This window comes from Coccomyxa subellipsoidea (genome assembly GCF_000258705.1).
Source record: "Coccomyxa subellipsoidea C-169, whole genome shotgun sequence".
NCBI classification, from domain to species: domain Eukaryota; kingdom Viridiplantae; phylum Chlorophyta; class Trebouxiophyceae; family Coccomyxaceae; genus Coccomyxa; species Coccomyxa subellipsoidea.
The window spans coordinates 763,680-783,534 of NW_005178042.1; the positions used below are offsets into that span (position 1 = coordinate 763,680).

Sequence of the window (19,855 nt, forward strand, 5' to 3'; positions counted from 1 at the left end):
AGCTAGCGAAGCCTTCATGGTGGCCGTCCAGCAGCGGCTGCAGTCGGGAGAGGATGCTGAGAGCAGCCGCTCTGCGCCTGCCGATGAGATTGTGGGCTTCATCTGCGGGACATTGACCACGGCAGAGAGACTCACACATCATTCCATGCAGCATCACGAGAAGGATGGGCAGACCCTGTGTATACACTCGGTGAGAGTTCTGTGACTGCTTATAAACGTCCTGAAAATTACTTGATGGATGCTGGAGACATCTATTTGTCGCTCTTCTTCCTCTAGAGATGACGAACCCTAAGGGCAATTGTTGGTGCTCAGGTATGTGTGGACGAAAGCCAGAGGAGGAAGGGAATTGCCTCACGCATGCTGAAAGGTTATGTGTTGATCATCCAGAACACACTTCCAGAGCTGACCACGGTGCGGCTAATCTGCAAGAAAGACCTCATAGGGCTCTACTCTGCAGCTGGTTTCGAGATGGTAGGTCCCTCCGATGTGGAGCATGGAAAGGACCCCTGGTATGAGATGAAACTGAAGCTTTCCATGCAGTGAGTGCTTAGATTCATACTGACCGCCCTGATGGCCTGAGATCCTTGATCATTGATGATCAAGGCTGACGCGCTGCCACAAGATTTTGAGAGACGATAGGCACAGCACCAGGAATGTCGCACTAGGTTTGCACTGAATCCAGATCTCGGCAAAGAGTCCAAATTTATTGCTGAACGGAAAATTTTGAAAATTTTCAATGTTGCTGACCACTGCAATGAAGCACGTGCTGTCACGAGCACACAGCATCTTGACACACCTGAGTGTAGACTGTGCTTTGGTGTGTCGGGTGTTCCTTGTAAGACAAGAAAAGAAGATTCTTGGGAGTGACGCGCGCAACTGGCTTGATAACTGTCAAGACCGATCGATCTTAAAACTCTAGATCACCCATCGAGTGCACAAGATTACTGATACAAGAGCTCAACTTGCGATCGCAATTGGTCAAAGTAAAGGTGCGTGTCATTAAAGCTTAAGATTAGTCTTGACGCAAATTCTGAAGAGGGAGCGGATCAATCGTTGGATACTGACGACGGGCTTGCACCTTACGTCACTTCACTTTTGCCAATACGACGCTTTAAGACGCTCAAGCGCATCACGTAAATTGTGAGGATTGATATTATTCCCATCTTATATTGCAGCGAGCCCTAAGTAGTTGGTATTGCCCTCCTTCTGGTTCCGATGGCTACAATCCGTGCAGCTGCGCAGACCGGTTCTAAGCTGCGCATCGGCGTCATAGGTGACCTCTTACGCGATATTTCACATGCTTTTCTTGTTGGCTGAACCCATTTCACACGAATATCCCCTGGGTCAAAGACAAAGCTCCTAGATGATCATTACTGCAACCTAGGAAAGAGCATGTGACAGTGAGCAGGCAGCCTTGAGAGCACACCCCTCGTAAACGTCTTCATTAACATTGTGATGCTGTACTCTGGTCCAAAAGGGGATCCTTGCCAAGCATCCCAGTCCTCCGTGGTGCATAGGTGCTGGGGGCAACACCAAGCTGCACCACATTCCCAAGCTGCAAGCCATTCCTGGCGTGGAAGTAGTGGCCATTGCCAACCGCACTGCTGAGTCCGCTGCAAAGGCTGGGGAGCCCTTTGGCATCACCAAGGTTGGTACCCTCCTCATGCATGCCCTGCTTTGACTCGATGATGGACCTGCCTAATTCACTTAGGCAGCTGCCCCTGCGTCAATATTGCTGGCTTGCAAAGAAGTGCCAACACACTTCATTTGCTCAGAAATGCACTCTGGTTGCCACTGCATGCCATCTTCAGTCGAGTCTGCATGTGCAGGCAACTGGGAACTGGCGAGAGATTATTGAGGATGCAACCATCGATGCAGTGGTGATTGGAACCTGGCCCTATCTGCACAGGACCCTAGTGCTGGAGGCCCTGAGGGCAGGCAAGCATGTCTTGACTGAAGCTCGCCTGGTGAGCCTTGCACCATCCTCTTAAATACCCCCGCAAGCCTGCCACCTGACTTGACGCGCCAAACAGCATGTAAAAATTTGCAAAAATGTGTCCTGGGCCATTATTCACATGATGTCACGACAATGTCAGAAATGATTAAGTACGGTACATGAGGTGTTTCTGGTGTTGTTCCACTCTGAGCCTTACATGTGCCTCTCAAGCAAACATCAGGAGACTGCCTGTGCTAATTCAGTGGAGGGCTTGTTGCAGGCAATGAATGCAGCAGAGGCACGGGAGCTGTATCAGGAGTCTCTGAGGCACCCCCACCTGGTCACCCAAGTGGTGCCTTCGCCCATCACCTTCAAGTATGATGCCACCATCCAGGACATCATACAGAAAAAGCTCCTGGGCGAGCTGGTCTATGTGGAGGTCTGCTCACCTTCCCCAGACTTCCAGCTACATTGCCAACTTAATCTGAGCGTAGAGTGAGCATCTCTGAAGCCTAAATTAGCACATCAGCTCTGGAACATCTCCCTACTGTAATGGCAAGCATCCTGTGCTGTCTTTTACTTCATGTGTCCAAAAAACATTCTATTGATGATGGACATTGCTTGCTGCTTGCAGGTGAAGGGTCTATCGGGGACGTTTGCTGAGGCAGAGGGGAGCCCGCTGACTTGGCGGACAGACAGCAGATACAGTGGCCTCAACATTGGCGTCATGGGCATCTTCTATGAGCCCCTGCAAAGGTGCATTGCCACATTTGTCCCTGCATTACCACTGTTCATCTTCCAAGTTTCTACAAGCTGAGCAGCTGCAGGGGTTGAATCAACAGACAATGTGACTTATTGTCCGTCTGCAGAGTCTTGACTGATAATATAGTTTATGCAAGGATGGGGCATGTCTTGAGCGGACTGAGACCAAGCCCTGAATCACCTGAATCACGAACAGGAGCTATGTATCTTAATGCCCTTTCCTCCTTTCTATGGGAGGTCAATTGAATTGATGCGCTGCAGGTGGCTGGGGGATGCTGCCAGCGTGAGTGCAAAGGCAAAGACTGTGGTGAAGGTACGCACAGATGGGGACACTGGGGAGCCGACAGCTGTCCGCATTCCCGACCACCTAGACATCCTGGTGTGTCCATCCCTCCATTTTTCAGAAGAGTTGTGATGCCTGTGTTCATTAGGACATGCAGGTGCATATGCGATAATAATTCTGGGGAGTTGCTCACCTGCATGGTTCAGACAATCCCGGTCTAGGCCACAGGCTCAGTTCAGTTCTGAGCATGCATGCATGAATGTAGGCAGAGCTGGCCATTGGGGCACAAGCACACCTGGTCTTCAGCAGCGTGATAGGTGAGTGATGCCCTCACCATATTTACTGCATGCACGGCGAATTCTTTCTGCAGTCGTGCCACATTGAAGCACAGTTTCCACTTAGCAGTTTTTATGGGCTTAGAGATTAAGCACGACGTGCAGCCCAAGAGGTGGTAGCTTGCAATTTGATAACGAGTGTTTATATACACTGTGCCCATGGTTGATTGGGTCCTGCTTGGATCTGGCGAGTCCAACGTTGGGTAGGAACTGTGGCAATCTCAACCTGCAGCTTGTCTGCAGACGCACCTCGCCCGTGGCAGGGAAAGTGTGCAATAATAATGATTATATCAGTATGTTGTGGACAGGTGCTGTGCCAGGGCAGTTGAAGGGCTACACACTGTATGGCAAGGAGGGAACGCTGCACTTGGACCTGGACGCCGGCAAGCTGCTGCTGGGTCTTAAGTCAGAGGGCGGCCAGCTCAAGGAAGTCAGCATCGATGCTGACAAGGCAGCTTCATGGCGGGTGCGCACACACTGATGATGCATTTTGCTGGATGAGCCTAATCTGCTCAATGCATGCACAAGCAGCCAGCCTCGGCAATAAGTAGCCTAGTAAAGCCAAAGCTGTGCAATGTTTTTCTTACTTCTGCTGGCATCTACCTGATTATGTGGCCATGGACATAGCACTCCTCTGGGGAAGGATGGAATGATGGGATTTATCTCACAAGTGGCACATGTGGCTTGGCTTGATCTTGCATTACAGATTCATGATCCTTTGCGCAGGTGGAAGAGGAGTTTGTGGGAGCTATCAGGGGCACAGAAAAGGTCAGGCGCACAACCTTTGAGCAGGGAGTGAGATACATGGAGTTTACTGAGGCAGTCACCCGTAGCTACCAAAACGGGACCACAGTCAGGCTCCCGCTTGTTCCTTAATATATTTGGCGAGCATCTCAAAGATTGAAGATGAGCTCAGCAGACTAATTCCCAATGTATGTCTGAGGTCAAGTGTTGAGCGAAGCGGCATTTAATGCAAGGTGCATGCTTGAATCTGTGACGTGGCTGTAACGGCGTACATGCAGATAGTGACCAACCGTTGCACGTTTCAAAAAATCTTCACCCATGTGCAGTGAACCCTACTGCTAGAGCATGTGGGTCTTTGTATGTTGGGTGTTAACATTATCTTGTTGGCCCCGCCTGGCGGGGGGCCGTGTAAATACTGAGCACTGTGCCCACGATTGATTGGGTCTTGCTCTGATCTGGCGAGTCCAACAAGGGGTAGGATTGTGGCAGCCGTTTTCTACATCTGTGCAGGACGTGCTTTGCCTTCTGGCAGAAAAAGCGTGTAGTAATAATTTAAAACAATATCATAAAATTATGAGAAAAACCATAAATCTGACATTACCCTTGTCCCCTAGATTATCAGGGGTTTAGGGAAACCGAACGACACTGCACGTTCTGGAAGTGAGCCAAACCATATATTTTTCACTTCATCTTTCTCCTGGAATCGATAAATATTTGGTTCAGCGTTATTGCTTGAGTAAGAAGAGAAGCCAGAAGAGCAGTCATCCATTTTCATATTTACAGGTGCAAGTGGTCACGAGCGTACACCTTTCCCGCTGTGTCTGCTGCGTCGGCGGAGCTCTGTGTGATCTTTTGGAACTGTGGCCATAGAGAGAAACAAATTAAAGGGTGCAGCTGCCTCCAATCTTCAAAAGTAAAGTAGCCATACTGTCTGGAACTGCTCCTCGAGTCCCATTTTTTGGAGACTCAGCAACTTTGTGTGCTTGTAGTAACTGTTGTGGTTGGAAAAGCAACTTGTAATGCCATTGATTGATGTTCGCAGTGTACTTGCTCCTGCGCCAGGTACGTTTCTCTGCAGTTGAGAATTAAAGTCCAACTCAAATCATTCGCAAGTGGAGTGCAGATGCACAGCAGAAGTGCCTGGAAGCAGAGTGCCTTCAATGTGTACTTTGGCTGTTTTGTGCAGAATCGCGGCTGAGCAATGCACCGCAGCTGCACAAAGTGACGGACACTCTTAGCCTGCTGGTAGACAGCAATGGCGAGAAAATTTTCGTCGGCGGATTTCCACTGTTTCTCATCGATGAAAATGGCACTCTGGTCCAGTCACTGGAGAAATGGCTGGAAATCTTCGTGAAGTGTCTTGGGAACACTGGCAACTCCCTGCTGCCAGGCCTCTTCATAAATGGGCTGATAAAGGTAAGCAAATTCATCAATGCAAGACATAGCCGGTCTTGTCATGATTTGGCAGTCCTGCTGTCAAGAGATGAACCCCCCTCTCCAAACAGCATTTTTTGTATGTTCATTGCAAATCTGACGTAATGCACTTTCAGCACCGGCCATCCGGCTCTGCAGCTCTTTTTTGAAGGTCACGGTGGACACACATGCTTGCAGTGGAGACAACTTTCACTGCCACATTCTCATCTTATGATAGTACAAATACTTTAATAAGGGGTAGGAATCCTACCGTAGGATTGTGGCAGCCTTTGACTGCAGCTTGTCTGCAAGATGAGCCTTGCCTCTAGGCAGAAATAGCGAGTAATGACAATGATTACAGTAATACATTTTCAACGGTGTGTGCATGCAGACCGGCAAGTCAAACATGCTCAACATGGTCCTCCCAGCAGTGCTGCGTCGCCACCAAAACTTTGGAGTGGGGGGAGATAATGAGCTGCTGATCTGCCGCCTTGACTTTGATGACATCGCCACCGGACAGACATACTCGCATGCCCTGCGTCGATTCGCGACAGCGCTGCTGAATTGGGCTGCTGGCGGCGAGGTGATACCCTCATCATTGACTGTGCCAATCTGCCATCCACTTGCCACCGTGAGGGTGCCGAGAAATTGTGCATTTGCTTGAGACTGACACGTCTGGAACGGTGTTGCTACAGGCTTCAGATCATCAGCTTTTGAGGATGAGCGTTTCTGAGGAGCGCGTGGAAGGAGAAATTGTCGAAATCATTCAGCAGCTGCCTCGCCCTACCATCTTTCTCTGTGACGAGGTCCGGTCGGGTCATACCATTGCACTGCATTATCTCGACAAAAACCTTAAAAAACAAATAATTGCTGCGCGGAAAGATGCGCTTTCTTGACAAAGTGGGCATGCATATGTCTACTCTGGCTTGGAAATGCAAACATTTTCTGGTGCAGTTGCAAGCCTGGTTTCTGCGTGAGAAAGAGGATGCCGATCGTGCGCGCAACCTCTGGAGGATTCTAGTCAACAAATCGCCAGACACAGTGGTCTTTGCATTCTCTGGCGGCAGCATGTGCTCGGTGGGGGCAAATGTGTCTGAAGGGGGGGCTGCCATGTCAGAAGCAACTGTGCCCTTTGACATCGGCAAGCTCCTGCGCATCAGCCGCGGCAGCATGCCTGCTTCCATCAGCGATGCAGCTGCAGCAGAGACCTGGGCCCATATGCAGGTAGTTCTTATTGTTATTGTTACTATTATTATGATCATTTCTATGAAATACTTACTGTTACTGTTCATACTATTCCCTGGTAGAGGCAAGGTACGTCTGCACACAAGGTGCGTGTACCGACTGCCAAAATCCTTCCCCTTTTTTGGAATTGCCATATCCAAGCAAGACGCACGCAACCGTGGTTGTATGTGCGCTGAAAATCCCCTATCAGGACTGATGGTCTTCCACGACCTTACAATGAGTCAGGATGTTGGTGACGAGGGACATGGGTTGGATTCCTACAGGTGGCATGTGCGGGGATGCCAGCAGAGTTTGGCATGTTCATGTACGGGAGACTGCCTGCCATGCAAGTCTCCTGCTGCCAGGACTACATCAGGCGCATTCGAAGCCCGAATGCCCCGGCGGAACTGCTGGCTTTTGTGCAGGAATTTGAGATCAACAGCCTGCTTGTAGAGGTGCCTTTCTGTTCACCATTCTCTGCATGCTCAGCACACTGTGCTTTGACAGAAGGCGTGGGAGGCTGTAGCCTTTACCTGAAATTCCATGCACGAATTCCCTATTGTCATCTGACAATTTTGCTCTGTCTGCTGGAATGCACAACATCAATGAACTTCATAACATTCTTGTTTGCGTAGGTTGCAAAGGACCTGCTGCCTGTCTTGAGGATGCTGCCTACAAGCGCACATGACCACTTGTTGAGGCTCGCGAAGGGTGAGGGGGTCCCCTTGGGGGTTCTGAACTACACGATCCTCCAGCTGCTGCGCCCCTGCCTGTCAGTGCGTGAGGATCCTTGCAGCATGCACACTGTACGCCTGAGCGCACCCTGGCATGCACCCCTTTTCCAGGTGAGTAATTCCCCCATAATCAGGCACCAGGCTCCGGATGTTGTGCACATTGCGTTTGTTTGTGTTTTGCACTTGGGGGAAGTAGGGAACACCCTTTTCCTGCTGACCTGACTCACACACCAGGCTCCTAGCTCTAGTACGGTACACATGACATGAATTGTTTGCACTGCCTCTTGTGTCTTGAATACCCTTAGGATATGCAAGACACATCCTCAGAATTAGTAGTGGCTCTTTAGGGGAGAGGGCTACAAGAAACCACTGATGGTACCCGCCATGCTTGTACTGAATGGCATGCATGCAATGCATTGTTGCAGCAAGATTGACACTTGGAGCATCTGTGTGTGCAGGCTCTGTTCACAGAGGATGGGGTGTTGAGGAGCAATGTAGTGACCGCTCTGCCAGGCTGGCTGCAGCGGAACCAACACGCAGCGCAGAAAGAGCAGAAAATCGTCTTGCAGGTGCGTTTCATGGTCTTTGAATGACAGTTCCCTTCATTCAAACACGGCGATCCACTGGTCATCTGAAGACAATTTTATATTTTTCCTATCTTGAAGGAACTCTTTGTGTGAACTTTTCTTAGCTGGCAGCTGTATTGCAGAATCATCAGACAGCCATCAACAACCTCATAGCGTGCAAATGCCCAAAAGCGCCTGAGGCCTGATGACTACTAGTAGCAGCACCTGGAGTGAGCCCTCAGCAGATTTAGTGAGGTCAGCGGCTTGAAGACATACTGGGTGGGGCAAGCAGCCTGAATTTGAAGACAGTATCTGCAGTATATGTTCGTTGCCTGGCCTGTCGCTGCCAAGCTTCCGTTTGAATTCTGGTTAGCTTTGTAGTCAAGTGTGTTGCAAGGTCAGCAGACCTTGCATGCTGCAGCAATCATTGTTGTGCAGCTCGTGCACATTGATGGAAGCTGCAGCTGCATCACATTGTTCCCTGTTTTGGTGGATGCATGCCGATGCAAATTTTATGAGGGATTTTGGATCAACCCTGAGTTCGTGTAATTCATTGATATGCACAGGGGAGCTGAGAAGATGTCTTCCTATCTAGCGGTCATTAAAGAGAACACTTTGATTCTTGTTGTAAATCACCGTGCGGCAATGTATTTGCCGTTATGTGTTCCAACACTTAATCCTTTCAGCACAGTCCGTCAACATCATGCACCCAAGCATCTCTCACGGGTCATCATTGAGCTCATGTCAATCATGTTTCGTACTACTCTAAAGTAGCTTAATCAGACAGTCACACAACTGCAGTGCCTTTTGAACAACTACACCTGTGCACTGCAATTCATACAGCGCCCCCAGCTCTCGCTATTCAGACAATAAAGATTTGCAGCAGCATCAGCTCAATCAAGCGGGCATGAGAGTGTTGTGACTATAGTAACAGCTGCAGCAGCTGATGCTCCCAGTTGCACACCCAAACACGCAGTAGAGGGTTTGCAGGCCCAGCTGCACTCTTGCTTGTGCCTAGGAGCTTCATTGCCAGAGGGCAACTGCTCATTGATACAGCTCGTGCATTTGCATGCGCCTGAAATCGCCTCAGGGGTTGTACACCAGATGCTAGGTCATTCGCTTGGGCCGCTGCATGCGCCTAGAGGCATGGTTGTCCCAAGCATTGCCGGTACTGGCACATGGTTGATGTGGTGTGGCTCTTACTGACACCAATTGGTTAAGGCCTGCACCTAGAAGCCTGATCACCAGAATGCTGGTAGGCGGGCAACTCGTTGGAGTGGCGGGCGCTCTGGTGTGTGCCCCTAGAAGCCTCATCGCCAGAGGGCAGCTCCTATCTCACGCACCCGAGCATGCAGGTGGCCTCTACGACATAGAAGCGTATTGCCGGCAGGTCTGCTACTCATTGGAATGGCGGGCGCGGGAGCGCAGGAAGGCGGTCGCGCCGAGGGCCTCAGAGGGCCGGGAGGGGCTGGTCGGCGCCGGCTGACGGCCGCGCGAGACGCGGCGGCTCAGCGTCCACAGGCCCAGCACCGCCAACGCGCCAGCCACCGCCAGAAGCTGCGCAATGACACAACCGGAGCTTGAGCAAAAAGGTGCATGAATGCCATCACAGCACATCGCCAGGAATTCGGGGAGTTCCCAAGGGATGATCTTCCTAGCCGACCTCTGCAAGCTTGACAAGCCATTTCAAGGCTGGCTTTCAGAATTACTGCTGTGACAGGGATGCAAATGTGAACAGTCAATCATGTGCCGGACATCCAAAAGGTCTCGGGCCAGCATCCCAATCAATAAGACACCGTGACATTCCAAGCGCTCCTGCCTCTTTCGGCTGGCAAAACACTGATTGTGAACTTTTTGCCTGTTGCACTACACATAGTGACAGCAGGCCTGCACCTGAGGCATGAACTGCATGGTGTCCAGAAACAGCGTTCGTTTCCGCCGCGCCTTGGCCGGCGTCGGCTGGCTGCTGTCCTTGTCTGTCACCTGCCCGAACCAGTTTAGGCTGCTGCTGATGGCCCCTCGCTTCCCCTGCAATGACATGTGCACAATCACCACCTGCACCGTATCCCGCAAACATAGCATGCCTATTTCCTGTCTAGCCTTAAGCATGCAGTGAGACTGCATCCCCGCTGACAACGGATCTGTTGTGTACGTAATCATCTGGATCTTCAGGCCTAAAATGACCTCTTCAGTGGGGCACCCCAGAATACATTTCTTGCAAAACATCGAAAGTGCACAAAAGCCAGTCAGCCAATGATCACATGCTCTGCAAGGGAGACACTGCTCACCTTGCCCTTGCCGACCTGCGAGCCCAGCGCATCTGACCAGGTGCCGTTGGCCGAGGCATTCCCAAAGGCCTCCGCAATGGGGACCCCCACGACCCCCCGCTGCTCGCTATATTCCCCTTGCGCCACCGGAGCGGGGGGCACGTCCCCCTTCTCTAGCTTTCCGCCCGCCCCCTTTTGCTTCTTTTCCTCACCCTTCCCTCTCGTCAATGCCGCCCCGGCCGCTGCGTTGTCGGCCAGATCGGGATCAATGCCGGTGAGCGGGTTTACGGCTGCGCCGGAGGCGGCAGCCGGGTCCGTCTCCCGGGGAGTTCCTTCGAGGTCCCCCGAGGCATTGGCCGGCGCCTGCCGCCGCAGCGGGACCACCACCCCATCGTTGCGCATCTTTGTCACTGCGGCCTGCGCACATGCAGACGGTGCGCTGTGTTGAGGAAGCTTGGAAGGTGTATAACAATTTGTGGGAGGCTGTCCAGCCCTAGAGAAGCTCCCTTCAAGCGTGTGCACCCTTGCCGCTCACAAAAGTCACATCCGGACTTCCAAACTTTGCTCTGAAAGGTACTCTGTCCACTTTGGCGGCTGAAACTACCATGAGAGGATATTCACTACTGAAGGAAAGACATACGTAGGTGGCCAAGAAGACTATTTAGCAAGCTGGTTTCGGGAATGCGACAAAAATAGCTTGTCCTGGATCACATTCCAAGAACCAGCGGCTCACAAAGTCCTGTCTGCGCCTACACTGCTCCTCAGAGAAACCTGCAGTTGGCTTAGCGGGCCCTTATGAGGGTCAGGCCCTGAGGGCTATTCCAGGGGTTGCTTATGCGCACCGCGCGGTCGTCGGGCTGCGCGTTGCGGCCGGGCATGGGGTGCTGCTGGAATTCCAATGGCGCATTGGGGTGGCACATCATCTGCGCCAACAAACTCAGATCCTCACATATTGCCTATCAATTTCCCGGATATTAACATATCAAGTGGGAGGCCCAGAAGAGAATTTCACGCATTTGAATCGGGGCAATGAATTACAGGTGTTGGGGGGAGTACGTCACATGACAGTTTGCTTTACAGTCAAAAAAATTTAGGTGGGGCGTGCCTGTGCAGTGAGCACTGCGGAGAAAGGCGCCGCGTCCACGTCGGAACGCCGCTGCGGCAGGAGCATGGCTTCGCTGCCCAACGCCTCGCTCAACTTCGCCTCCGGCGCCAGCAGCGAGGATGAGGCCTCCACCTTGCCCTGCACATGGAACAAGGTAGGACCATTTTATATTTTGGTGGTCTGCATGCAGATATCTCTTATTCACCAAGCTTGCAGTAAATTATAGGATTGGGACTGTCGATTCGGCCAGGGATAAGGCAAGCCAGCAGGCCCTGGGGCAATGATGATGAAGAGATGGCAGCCTGAATATCTTACAGTCTCTGGAAAATTCACGCCTTACTAATCACGACTTAAAACTCACAGCGCAAAAGTTGTTGCAGAGCATGCATGTGCAGGGAGCCAAGCAGACATTACTAAGCACATGCTGCACCCAACCGGATGTACAGCGACATGGCGAGCGGGCTTGCGACTCACCGTGGCGACGTACTGCAGCAGCTTGGCGAGCAGGCGGAAGCAGGGCGAGCGCATGTGGCTGCTGTCGAGGCAGTTGCTGTCGCCGTAGACTGCCACGCGGCCGCCCTTGTGCTCCGTCAGGCCCAGCACTGCGTGCAGCCCGCCCGACGCCGCCGTGCCAAACCGGCCCGCCGACCGCGCCGTGCCTAGGCAAAAAAAAAACATATAATGGTGATACCTGACGGCTCAAAGCAAATCAGGCAGCGCTAAACGGAACCAAGGAATCTGTGGCGTTTGCTGGATTGGCAAGGGTACACTGTATGCAAAGGAGATTTTCGGACCACATACAACGCAAGCGACATTTGGCACATTTCACCAGATTGCATGAAGACACTTGCACGCAGTGCCAGAGGCATGTACTCCCTGGGAGATAATGTATTGCACCCCAGGCTTACATCACTGTCACTGCCTCACAGCATGCTGCCAAAGATGGTGTGCGTTTTCTTCACAGGCATTTAAGGGAATATAAGGGAAAAGGGGCCACGTGGGGGGTGAGAGGGATGTGGTGCGCGCACCGGTGGCTGCCTTGTCTCCGAGGGCGAGAGCGTGCAGGTGGCCGCCGGCTGGGAAGCGCACAAGATTGGCGCCGCTCGCGTAGAACACCTGCTCGCCATCAATTGTGGCCTGGCCCTCGAGTACCGCGTCCCCAAACGCGATCCCGTACGGCGCCAGCAGATCGTTCAGCGCCGGCACGTTCGCGCCGCCTGCCGCATGCATGCGAGCACATTTAATTACAGTAGGAGTCAAGCATAAGCTTCTCCTGCGTCCTGGATGCTGTACCAACGGCTGTAATTTTTTTTGGGGAACCCAACAGGCAGAATTCTTGCATGAGCCTCAAGTTCTTGGGACGTACAAGTTGCCGCTTGAAAAGAGGGCCCAGCACAAACAACCACCTCTCTCAAAGATTTAGAGATTGCCTCAAGTGCTGTGCTGGAAGAGCTGCCTCTCTACTTCGCATATATTATTAAGTTTGCTGCAGCGCCATTCACGCGGGCAAGTGAGGACCAGCATCAGGCGCAGTTGCACCCGCAAAGAGCATGGCACCGAAGGGAGTCATTACTCACCGGTGATGGGTGTCCACCAGGAGCGGGTGTTATCGTCGAAGAAGCGCATCTTGACCATGGTGTCCACATTGTACCACTCCCCAAACACGATCAGCCCTAGGCCCGCCTCCACGTCAGCCTCCAGCTTGGCTATCTCCTCCGGATAATACTCCTCCTCCAGGTCCACCATCAGCAGCGCCCCATACTGCGCGCGAGAGCACGCACAGCTTTAAAATCGGCAAACGGCAATGGATCTGACCACCCGCGATGACAGCGCATTTGGCCAATGCTTGTTTGCTTGTGCCGTTGCATGTTTGATAGGAATCTCTGCCTGGGGGAAACGGCCGGCTAGCGTGCAAATGAGCATCAGCAGCAGCATGCAGAGCCACAATTAACAAGAAATGCAGGAGAAATCATGAAGCTAGAAATCCGAGGCCCGCGGCCACTTCTTGCGCCTGAGACTTAGGGGCAAGATGCGGCCGCCTATATTGGAGATCTCTAGCTTGATCGTGGAAGTGCTCGTCAATGGTGTGGATTGCTGACTCATCTCGGGCGGTTTCCCCAGAAATCCACCCAAATTGTGGCTGTGTTTTGGGCAAAAGCCCCAGCTAGGTGAGCATCTGGCTAACTGCCAGCTCAGGCTAATGGAACCACTGCTGAGCAGAAAAGCTCCCCCGACAAGCACTAGACTACGGTGATCAATAATTGCGCGCAGGAGGAAGGAAGGCAGGGCCACCTGCGAGGCATCGAAGCAGGTGAGGGGCGAGCCAAGGACTTCGAGGAACCAGCCCGCGGCTCGCAGGGCGTTGAACATATCGTGGTAGTTGGTGTGCGGGTGGTCGCCGTGCCAGTCCAGGATGTCATTGCGCACGTCCAGGGAGTCGCGCGGAATGTAGGCCGGGGGGTATCGCAGCGAATGGAACTGGTCCCACAGGATGCGCCGCTCCCTGCGCAGCCCATCGTTTCATCACCATGTTGCATGATAGGCCAAGGGGAGATACCATATTTTCCCCATGTATATGAAGTAGTCAGACCTGATAGGCCTCGAGGGCTGCATAGAACTTGCTCCCAAATCTACCCTTCTTGCAGCAGCCACACGTTTGTTTCTAGGTACATTGACCCATCAACTGTCATAGCAAAATGCATGACAGCTGACGGGAGTATTGGATTTGGCTCAGCAAGGAGCTTCCTCTGACCAAGCAGTGTGCAAAATAAAGGCATGAGAGGGTCAGACCTGGGGGGTGTGGGGATAATTTCCAGCTTGATGCCCAGCTTGACGGTGCTGCGCCGCTTCTGCTTCTCACCGCGCTCCGGCGGTGACTCTATCACCAGCGCCACCTCCCCAGTCGCCACCCCCTGACACGCACAGCAACACCGCTCAGATCGATCAGGCGGACCTAATTCGTCACATGCACGCACCTCTGTAACATAAAGAAGCATGCAGGCTCCCCATTGTGAGATGAATAGGACAGCTTCGTGGCAGAGCTTACGGCAGTGTTGCCCAATCAATCAAGCTCTGCTGTACGCTCTCTACACAAGTGTCCTACCTATCTCATAAGTACTTTGCACTTCACCGTCTCAAAGCGGTGTTGTCGGTGAGCTTCAAAAAGGGGGCGGCAGCACAAAACTATTGCTTTTGGGGTGGGCCTAACCCTTGTCTTCACAATGGCAGGGCATCTGTGTGATCAACCATGCCCTAAAGTTCAACATGGCGCCTCGTATTGTGTTTTTCCTGCTTTGAGATGGGGGCAGGCGGCAGCACCTTGAAGGTGGCGCCCTCGGGGGCCACGCGGATGTAGAGTGCGAGGAAGCCCGACCAGGGCCACATCAGGTTGCTGTGCTCAAAGCGCACGTCCAGCAGCCGGCCGCCCTCGTTCTTGGATATAAACGTCGGCTCCTCCGCAAACACCCCTGCGCACAGCATATGCAACCGTTCACTGCGTCCAGTACAGTGCCGTTTGGGCGGAGGAGCCATTTATGCACCCCTAATTCTGAAATTTCCCTCCGCACAGACCACGGCCTACATGCGCTAGCACAACAAAGGCAGGCACGCTTGGCCGCTATGTTTTCTGTGCACCAAGCACTGCTAGTGCCTCTGACAACTCTCATTGCTACAATAGAAATTCATGTACAAAATGAAAATGGGGTTAGAGCCTCCTCCTGCACATGCGGAACACGACACAACATGAAAATAAGGTAAATTCGGGCCCTTGAAAGCTCAGGTGGCAATATTTGTCCAGAACCAGATGAGCTGCAGCCCCCACCTGTGAGGCCCATGCCGTTGAGGACGGTGGCGTTGAACATGAGGGGCATCGCGCCAGCGTAGAGGGGCTGCGTGCAGAAGGGCCACATGTAGGGGCAGTCCATGAAGTTTAGCTCAGCCGGCACCACCGACGCGCGCGGCTCGTACTTCTGCAGGATCTCCTGTTGCACCACAGGTGGCAGCCCACATTATTAATAATTGTTCAGAGGAATGCCTGGCGCAAGCACAAGCTTGCATCCACTAGGGCGTGTTTTGGAGAGTCCAGGAGTGCTGTGCGATTGGTAAAATCTTGCATCCTAGGGAACGGGCGCCAGTCTGGGCATATCAAGTGGTCGTGGACAGGACAGTGCATGCATGTCAAGATGAAGGCAAGTGCCGTCAGCAAAATCCAAGGAAACACTTCCGAGTCTGGTCATCCGAGAATTTGTTGTGCAAGGAGCAGTGCATGCATGTCAAGATGAGAAAAAGTGTCTTCAGCAGCATCCAAAGGGGGGAAAGGGGAGGAGACTGCACCATGGAATTGAGCAGGTTCATTTTGCCGGCTCCCTGCTCGTAGAGGTTGATGCCAGGGATGCGCACAGCGCCCTCCACTAGTGCCTGCTTCATGCTGGCCGGGTTCAGGATACCCCCCTTCATGTGCCACCTGTGCATGAACATGTCGCCCCTCAATTTCAAATTATTTCTTCATCACTACGTCCATGCACATTTCCCCCTCACCATGATGCTTGTGCTGACCACATCAATGGAAAAGTTGTTGGTATTCCATGCCGGTGCTCTGTGCAAGTCTCAGAAGCCAAAGTGGCCGCCTTGAAACAGGGAGACGCTATGTACATGTCGGCATCCTAGGAACCCTGTCGTCAGGTGTGCGTAGCGCTTAAAGAGGCACCCGGTCTAGTATATCTGAAGACCGATAGCGAGGAGAGGCAACAGGCAGACATGCCTGGCGCCCTTCTGCAGTGCATTCATGGACATGGGGGGCACCTGCGGGCCTCAGGTACAACGCTGGCGAGCAGGCAGACGGCTCCGGCGACAACGGGTGACGCGACGGAGGTGCCGGAGAGACTGCGGCAGCCGCCCTGGATGCGGCTGCCCATCACATCCCGCCCGTACGCCACCACATCCGGCTGCAGCAGATACGCAACACCTCAAGCCCGTCATGCTTGTGCATTCTTTGAGAAAGTCCCCAGATATGCTATTTTGCTGCCTGAACACTTGACTGCCGCTGCAGTCGTATACCCCTGCAAATCCTGGAACCATTTTCAAAATAAGAATGAAAGGTATTGGTAGACCCCCAAAGAATTATGTGTGTCTTGAATGCTGCATGCATGCAGCCAAACCCCAGGGTCAAATGCAGCTCACTCGAGAAGAAGATGGTCCTCGAGTGTTCCTGTTGCGAGCATGCAGCGGACCCCCAAGCTCTGCTTTCCCACCTTGGAGCGGCCGTAGCCGCGCGGCAGCTCCCAGGTGGACATGCCCCGGCTGGAGAAGGACGCAATCTTGTCAGCGTAATCGATGCCGCCAACGCCCAGCACGTCGTTCTGGTCAGCCGGGTTGTTCAGCGTCCCGTACAGCGGCCCGTCGTTGCCGATCGCACTCACCATTATTATGCCATTGCTGGTGATCTCCCACACCTGGCCCACAGAGTAAGAAAGGAGAGTCCCGGCGTGCTCTTTTTATGAAGTTGCTGAACTCAGCCCATTGCCATTGGTCCTGAATCTGCAAGTCTGCTCCTCTTGTTGCGTCTTGATGAGAAACTGCCAGAATTCTCAAACTTTTACCCTCTAATGTACTGATGAGAATTGAACAGCAGGGTAAACTGTGGACATTTCATGCTGCTTGCTACGTCCGTGGTCTCGAATGGGGGCCTGCCATTCCCGCTATTGCATGGCGACAGCAGCATGTGAGGGGCATGAGAAGCAGAGTAGATCCTGATAGGGATCTGATCACCCCAGCGAGAAACGGTCAGCAATTTCAGTCCTCACCTTCTCGACAAATGGTTGGTCCAGGTAGTCCGGCCCACCAATGCTGAGATTGACCACATTCATCTCCGTGGCGATGGCATAGTTGAATGCATCCAAGAACCATGATGTGAAGGACACCTGCCACCCCAATCTTCTATTGAATATTTCGCCGCCCAAGATATAGAGCAACCTAGCAAGATTCATCTTGTAGCCTTGTGCACATGAGCCATGATGTATGCCCTCATGTTTTTGAATGTTCTCAATCTTGCTGGCTGCAGGCATGATCTGGCGGGATTAGCAGGAACCTTCAGAAGAAGTGTTTTGAGGTGCTACGTTTGCGCCGGGAGTGCAGGGCTGGGCAGCTGCCCCACCTGGTCATTGGTGAAGACCCGGAAGGTGTGGATGTCCACTTCTGCAGCAAACCCAGGGCAGGCTGCATCGCTGCCAGCCACCACACCGGCCACAAAGGTGCCGTGCCCCAGCCCATCCTCCAACGTTGGTTCATGCGTCCAATTGGTGCGCTCCCTGCACCAACCCTTATGTTAATTCCCCATTATGAACATAGCCAGTCGAGAACCGTAGAATACAGTGCCCACCATGCATCACTGCTCACGACACTCTCCTTCTCATATTGTCAGCCGACAAAAGCACGCTGTGGGATGAGTAGACACATGGAAGCTACTGCGCATGGCATACTCTGCCTCAGCGCGAGCCTCTGGCAATGCATGTCTGCAACAGCACTGCACCGTGCCTCACCTGCAAATGTTGATCACACCTGATCTGGCTATGCAGAAGGGGGGAAATGCAGAATTTAGTTGGCAGCGTTGGAGGGCATGCCCACTTGATGTTCTTCACGTGGGGGTGGTCTTGGCGGATGCCGGTGTCAAAGACCCCCATCTTCACGCCCTTGCCCTGAAATCCGGCAGACCAGAGGCTCTGCGCAGAGAATGCGGCCGTCACGCTGTTCTTCGACAGCAGCTGCCGCCGCTGCTGGGCTGCCCCTGTCCGGTTGCCCCGCTCTAGATCCCACAAGTCGCCATCCTCGTCATCAAGTCCTATCGTTGGCCTTGTGCATAATCTGCATGCCATGCACACTATTATCCTCAGTACAGTACAGGTAAGCAACACACCATACGTACAGAACTCCCACTTTTGTCAGGTGGCAAATGAATTGAAGCAGGGGTAATCAAGACGATCAAGCTTCAGGTCAAAGATGCCCGTGAAACACCGATGAGGGCTAGTCATAATGAATGTCCGCGCTGGTCTTAATGAATGTACCTGCCGGGCCGCTTCTTCACGGCTGCATGCACATCGCCATTCTCTTGCCAGAGGCTGCATCCTGGCAGGTCTTTGCCGTCGGATGGGCCCGCGTCCTCCCACATGAGCGCCCGAGTCACTCGCCGCTCTGGATGCACGTCCCTCACAAATGACAGCCCCTCCAGCGCAGCCTACCATTCACATTATTATTATTAAGCCAGTGCCTTCAAGTACACGCAGCAGGTGCTTACCGAGCTGACATGCGGCAGCATCTTTGGTGGCAGCAGAGAGAATTTGCAATGCTTATGAGCTCGATCTAGATTTCTGTCAACTTTCGAAAAGAGCACCTGCAGCAAGAATTGCACACCTTTACTGGATCTATGTCTGTGTCATTGATATTGAGCAGGCCGAAGTCTGTGGGGTGCTGTGTGGCACTGTTGTTGCGTTCCAACCAGCGCCACTGCAGCCCAAAGCCCCCCATCCCCTCCTCCAAGCTCCTCCTGTGCTCTGATGCCATCTTGTACTGCTTGAAGCGTACAATGAACGTCCCTCCGACCACATCCCACGACACCTGGACATCTGTTCCCGCTGCAGCAGGGCACTCTCCCTGCTGCAGACCCTGAACATCACCAAGGTACACATAGTCTCAAACATTGCCCTCCCTCTGCATTTCCAAGTATTTCCTCCTTTTCACATTAATTAAGACGCTGCGTCACGCGACGACAAGCCTGATGGCCACGACTCCCCACCTGAAGTGATCCACTGCTGTCGCGATGATCTCGTCTGCATGATGTCCCGCTGGAGCTTGCATCGGGTTGATACGAACTGCACAATTGTAAGGCTCCTCCCAGTACAGCCAGCACAATGAGGCTAGCAGACCACAACTGTTGGACCATCACCGCTCCACATCAGCAAAGCAGACAGTGCAGCATGCATTCTCGCACTGTCATTGGCAGGAACATGGCCCCTTTCACCAGCACATGAGCACTGGATTCCAATTAACAAGCCTAATATCGCCTTGAGACCTGACGAAGAGTACTGCAATCGTCTGCAGCAAGAAATGTCTTACAATTTCTTCCACAGCAGGTGGTCTTGATCCAATCTTTATAATTATTTGGTGAACAACTTCCTCATGGATCTCTTTATGCGATGGATGCCGAGTGTCGTTTGCGCAGGGCCAGCCAAGAAGTTTGCGAGATCAGTAATGCCAGGTGGCAGGCATGTACTGAGGAGCTTCAAGGCATTCATGAGGAGCGAGCTGCTGGTGCCAGGCACTGCCAGCACAGATGCAAGAGGTAAGAGAGAAGAACGAACGTAGGAGGACAAAATATTGTTTACGTTCAGTGACGTACCGATCCAGGCACTGATGGAACTGCTGGGCAACCACTCTAAGGAAGCACCAGGAGGCCACTCTGTAAATTTACCGCCTGAAGTCTGGCGAGCGGTTGC

The 19,855-nt window shown here is 52.7% G+C and overlaps 3 protein-coding genes across 3 annotated transcripts; 2 read left to right on the top strand and 1 right to left on the bottom strand.

Annotated features, from left to right (window-relative positions):
- Positions 1 to 16: 16 nt before the first annotated feature.
- On the top strand, positions 17 to 543 carry COCSUDRAFT_83445 (hypothetical protein; the record flags this gene model as incomplete). The annotated part of the gene is made up of 2 exons (XM_005652312.1): positions 17 to 91; positions 388 to 543. 2 exons carry the CDS (start codon positions 17 to 19, stop codon positions 541 to 543), a joined length of 231 nt encoding a protein of 76 aa, XP_005652369.1.
- Positions 544 to 853: 310 nt separating this feature from the next.
- Positions 854 to 9,370, top strand: COCSUDRAFT_64103 (hypothetical protein; the record flags this gene model as incomplete). Its single annotated transcript, XM_005651657.1, has 17 exons — positions 854 to 989; positions 1,176 to 1,273; positions 1,518 to 1,648; positions 1,830 to 1,967; positions 2,217 to 2,375; positions 2,571 to 2,692; positions 2,960 to 3,077; positions 3,247 to 3,298; positions 3,625 to 3,782; positions 4,043 to 4,145; positions 5,247 to 5,476; positions 5,865 to 6,056; positions 6,428 to 6,697; positions 6,982 to 7,152; positions 7,333 to 7,473; positions 7,890 to 8,000; positions 9,257 to 9,370. Exons 2-17 carry the CDS (start codon positions 1,216 to 1,218, stop codon positions 9,368 to 9,370), a joined length of 2,268 nt encoding a protein of 755 aa, XP_005651714.1. The 5' UTR covers positions 854 to 989; positions 1,176 to 1,215.
- A 1,984-nt stretch (positions 9,371 to 11,354) lies between these two features.
- On the bottom strand, positions 11,355 to 18,238 carry COCSUDRAFT_11172 (subtilisin-like protein; the record flags this gene model as incomplete). Its single annotated transcript, XM_005651658.1, has 14 exons — positions 11,355 to 11,507; positions 11,844 to 12,028; positions 12,398 to 12,586; positions 12,947 to 13,130; positions 13,662 to 13,872; positions 14,160 to 14,281; positions 14,688 to 14,836; positions 15,190 to 15,349; positions 15,702 to 15,831; positions 16,170 to 16,312; positions 16,619 to 16,819; positions 17,171 to 17,287; positions 17,521 to 17,674; positions 17,991 to 18,238. The coding sequence occupies 14 exons, from the start codon at positions 18,236 to 18,238 to the stop codon at positions 11,355 to 11,357; spliced, it is 2,346 nt and encodes a 781-aa protein (XP_005651715.1).
- Positions 18,239 to 19,855: the final 1,617 nt, after the last annotated feature.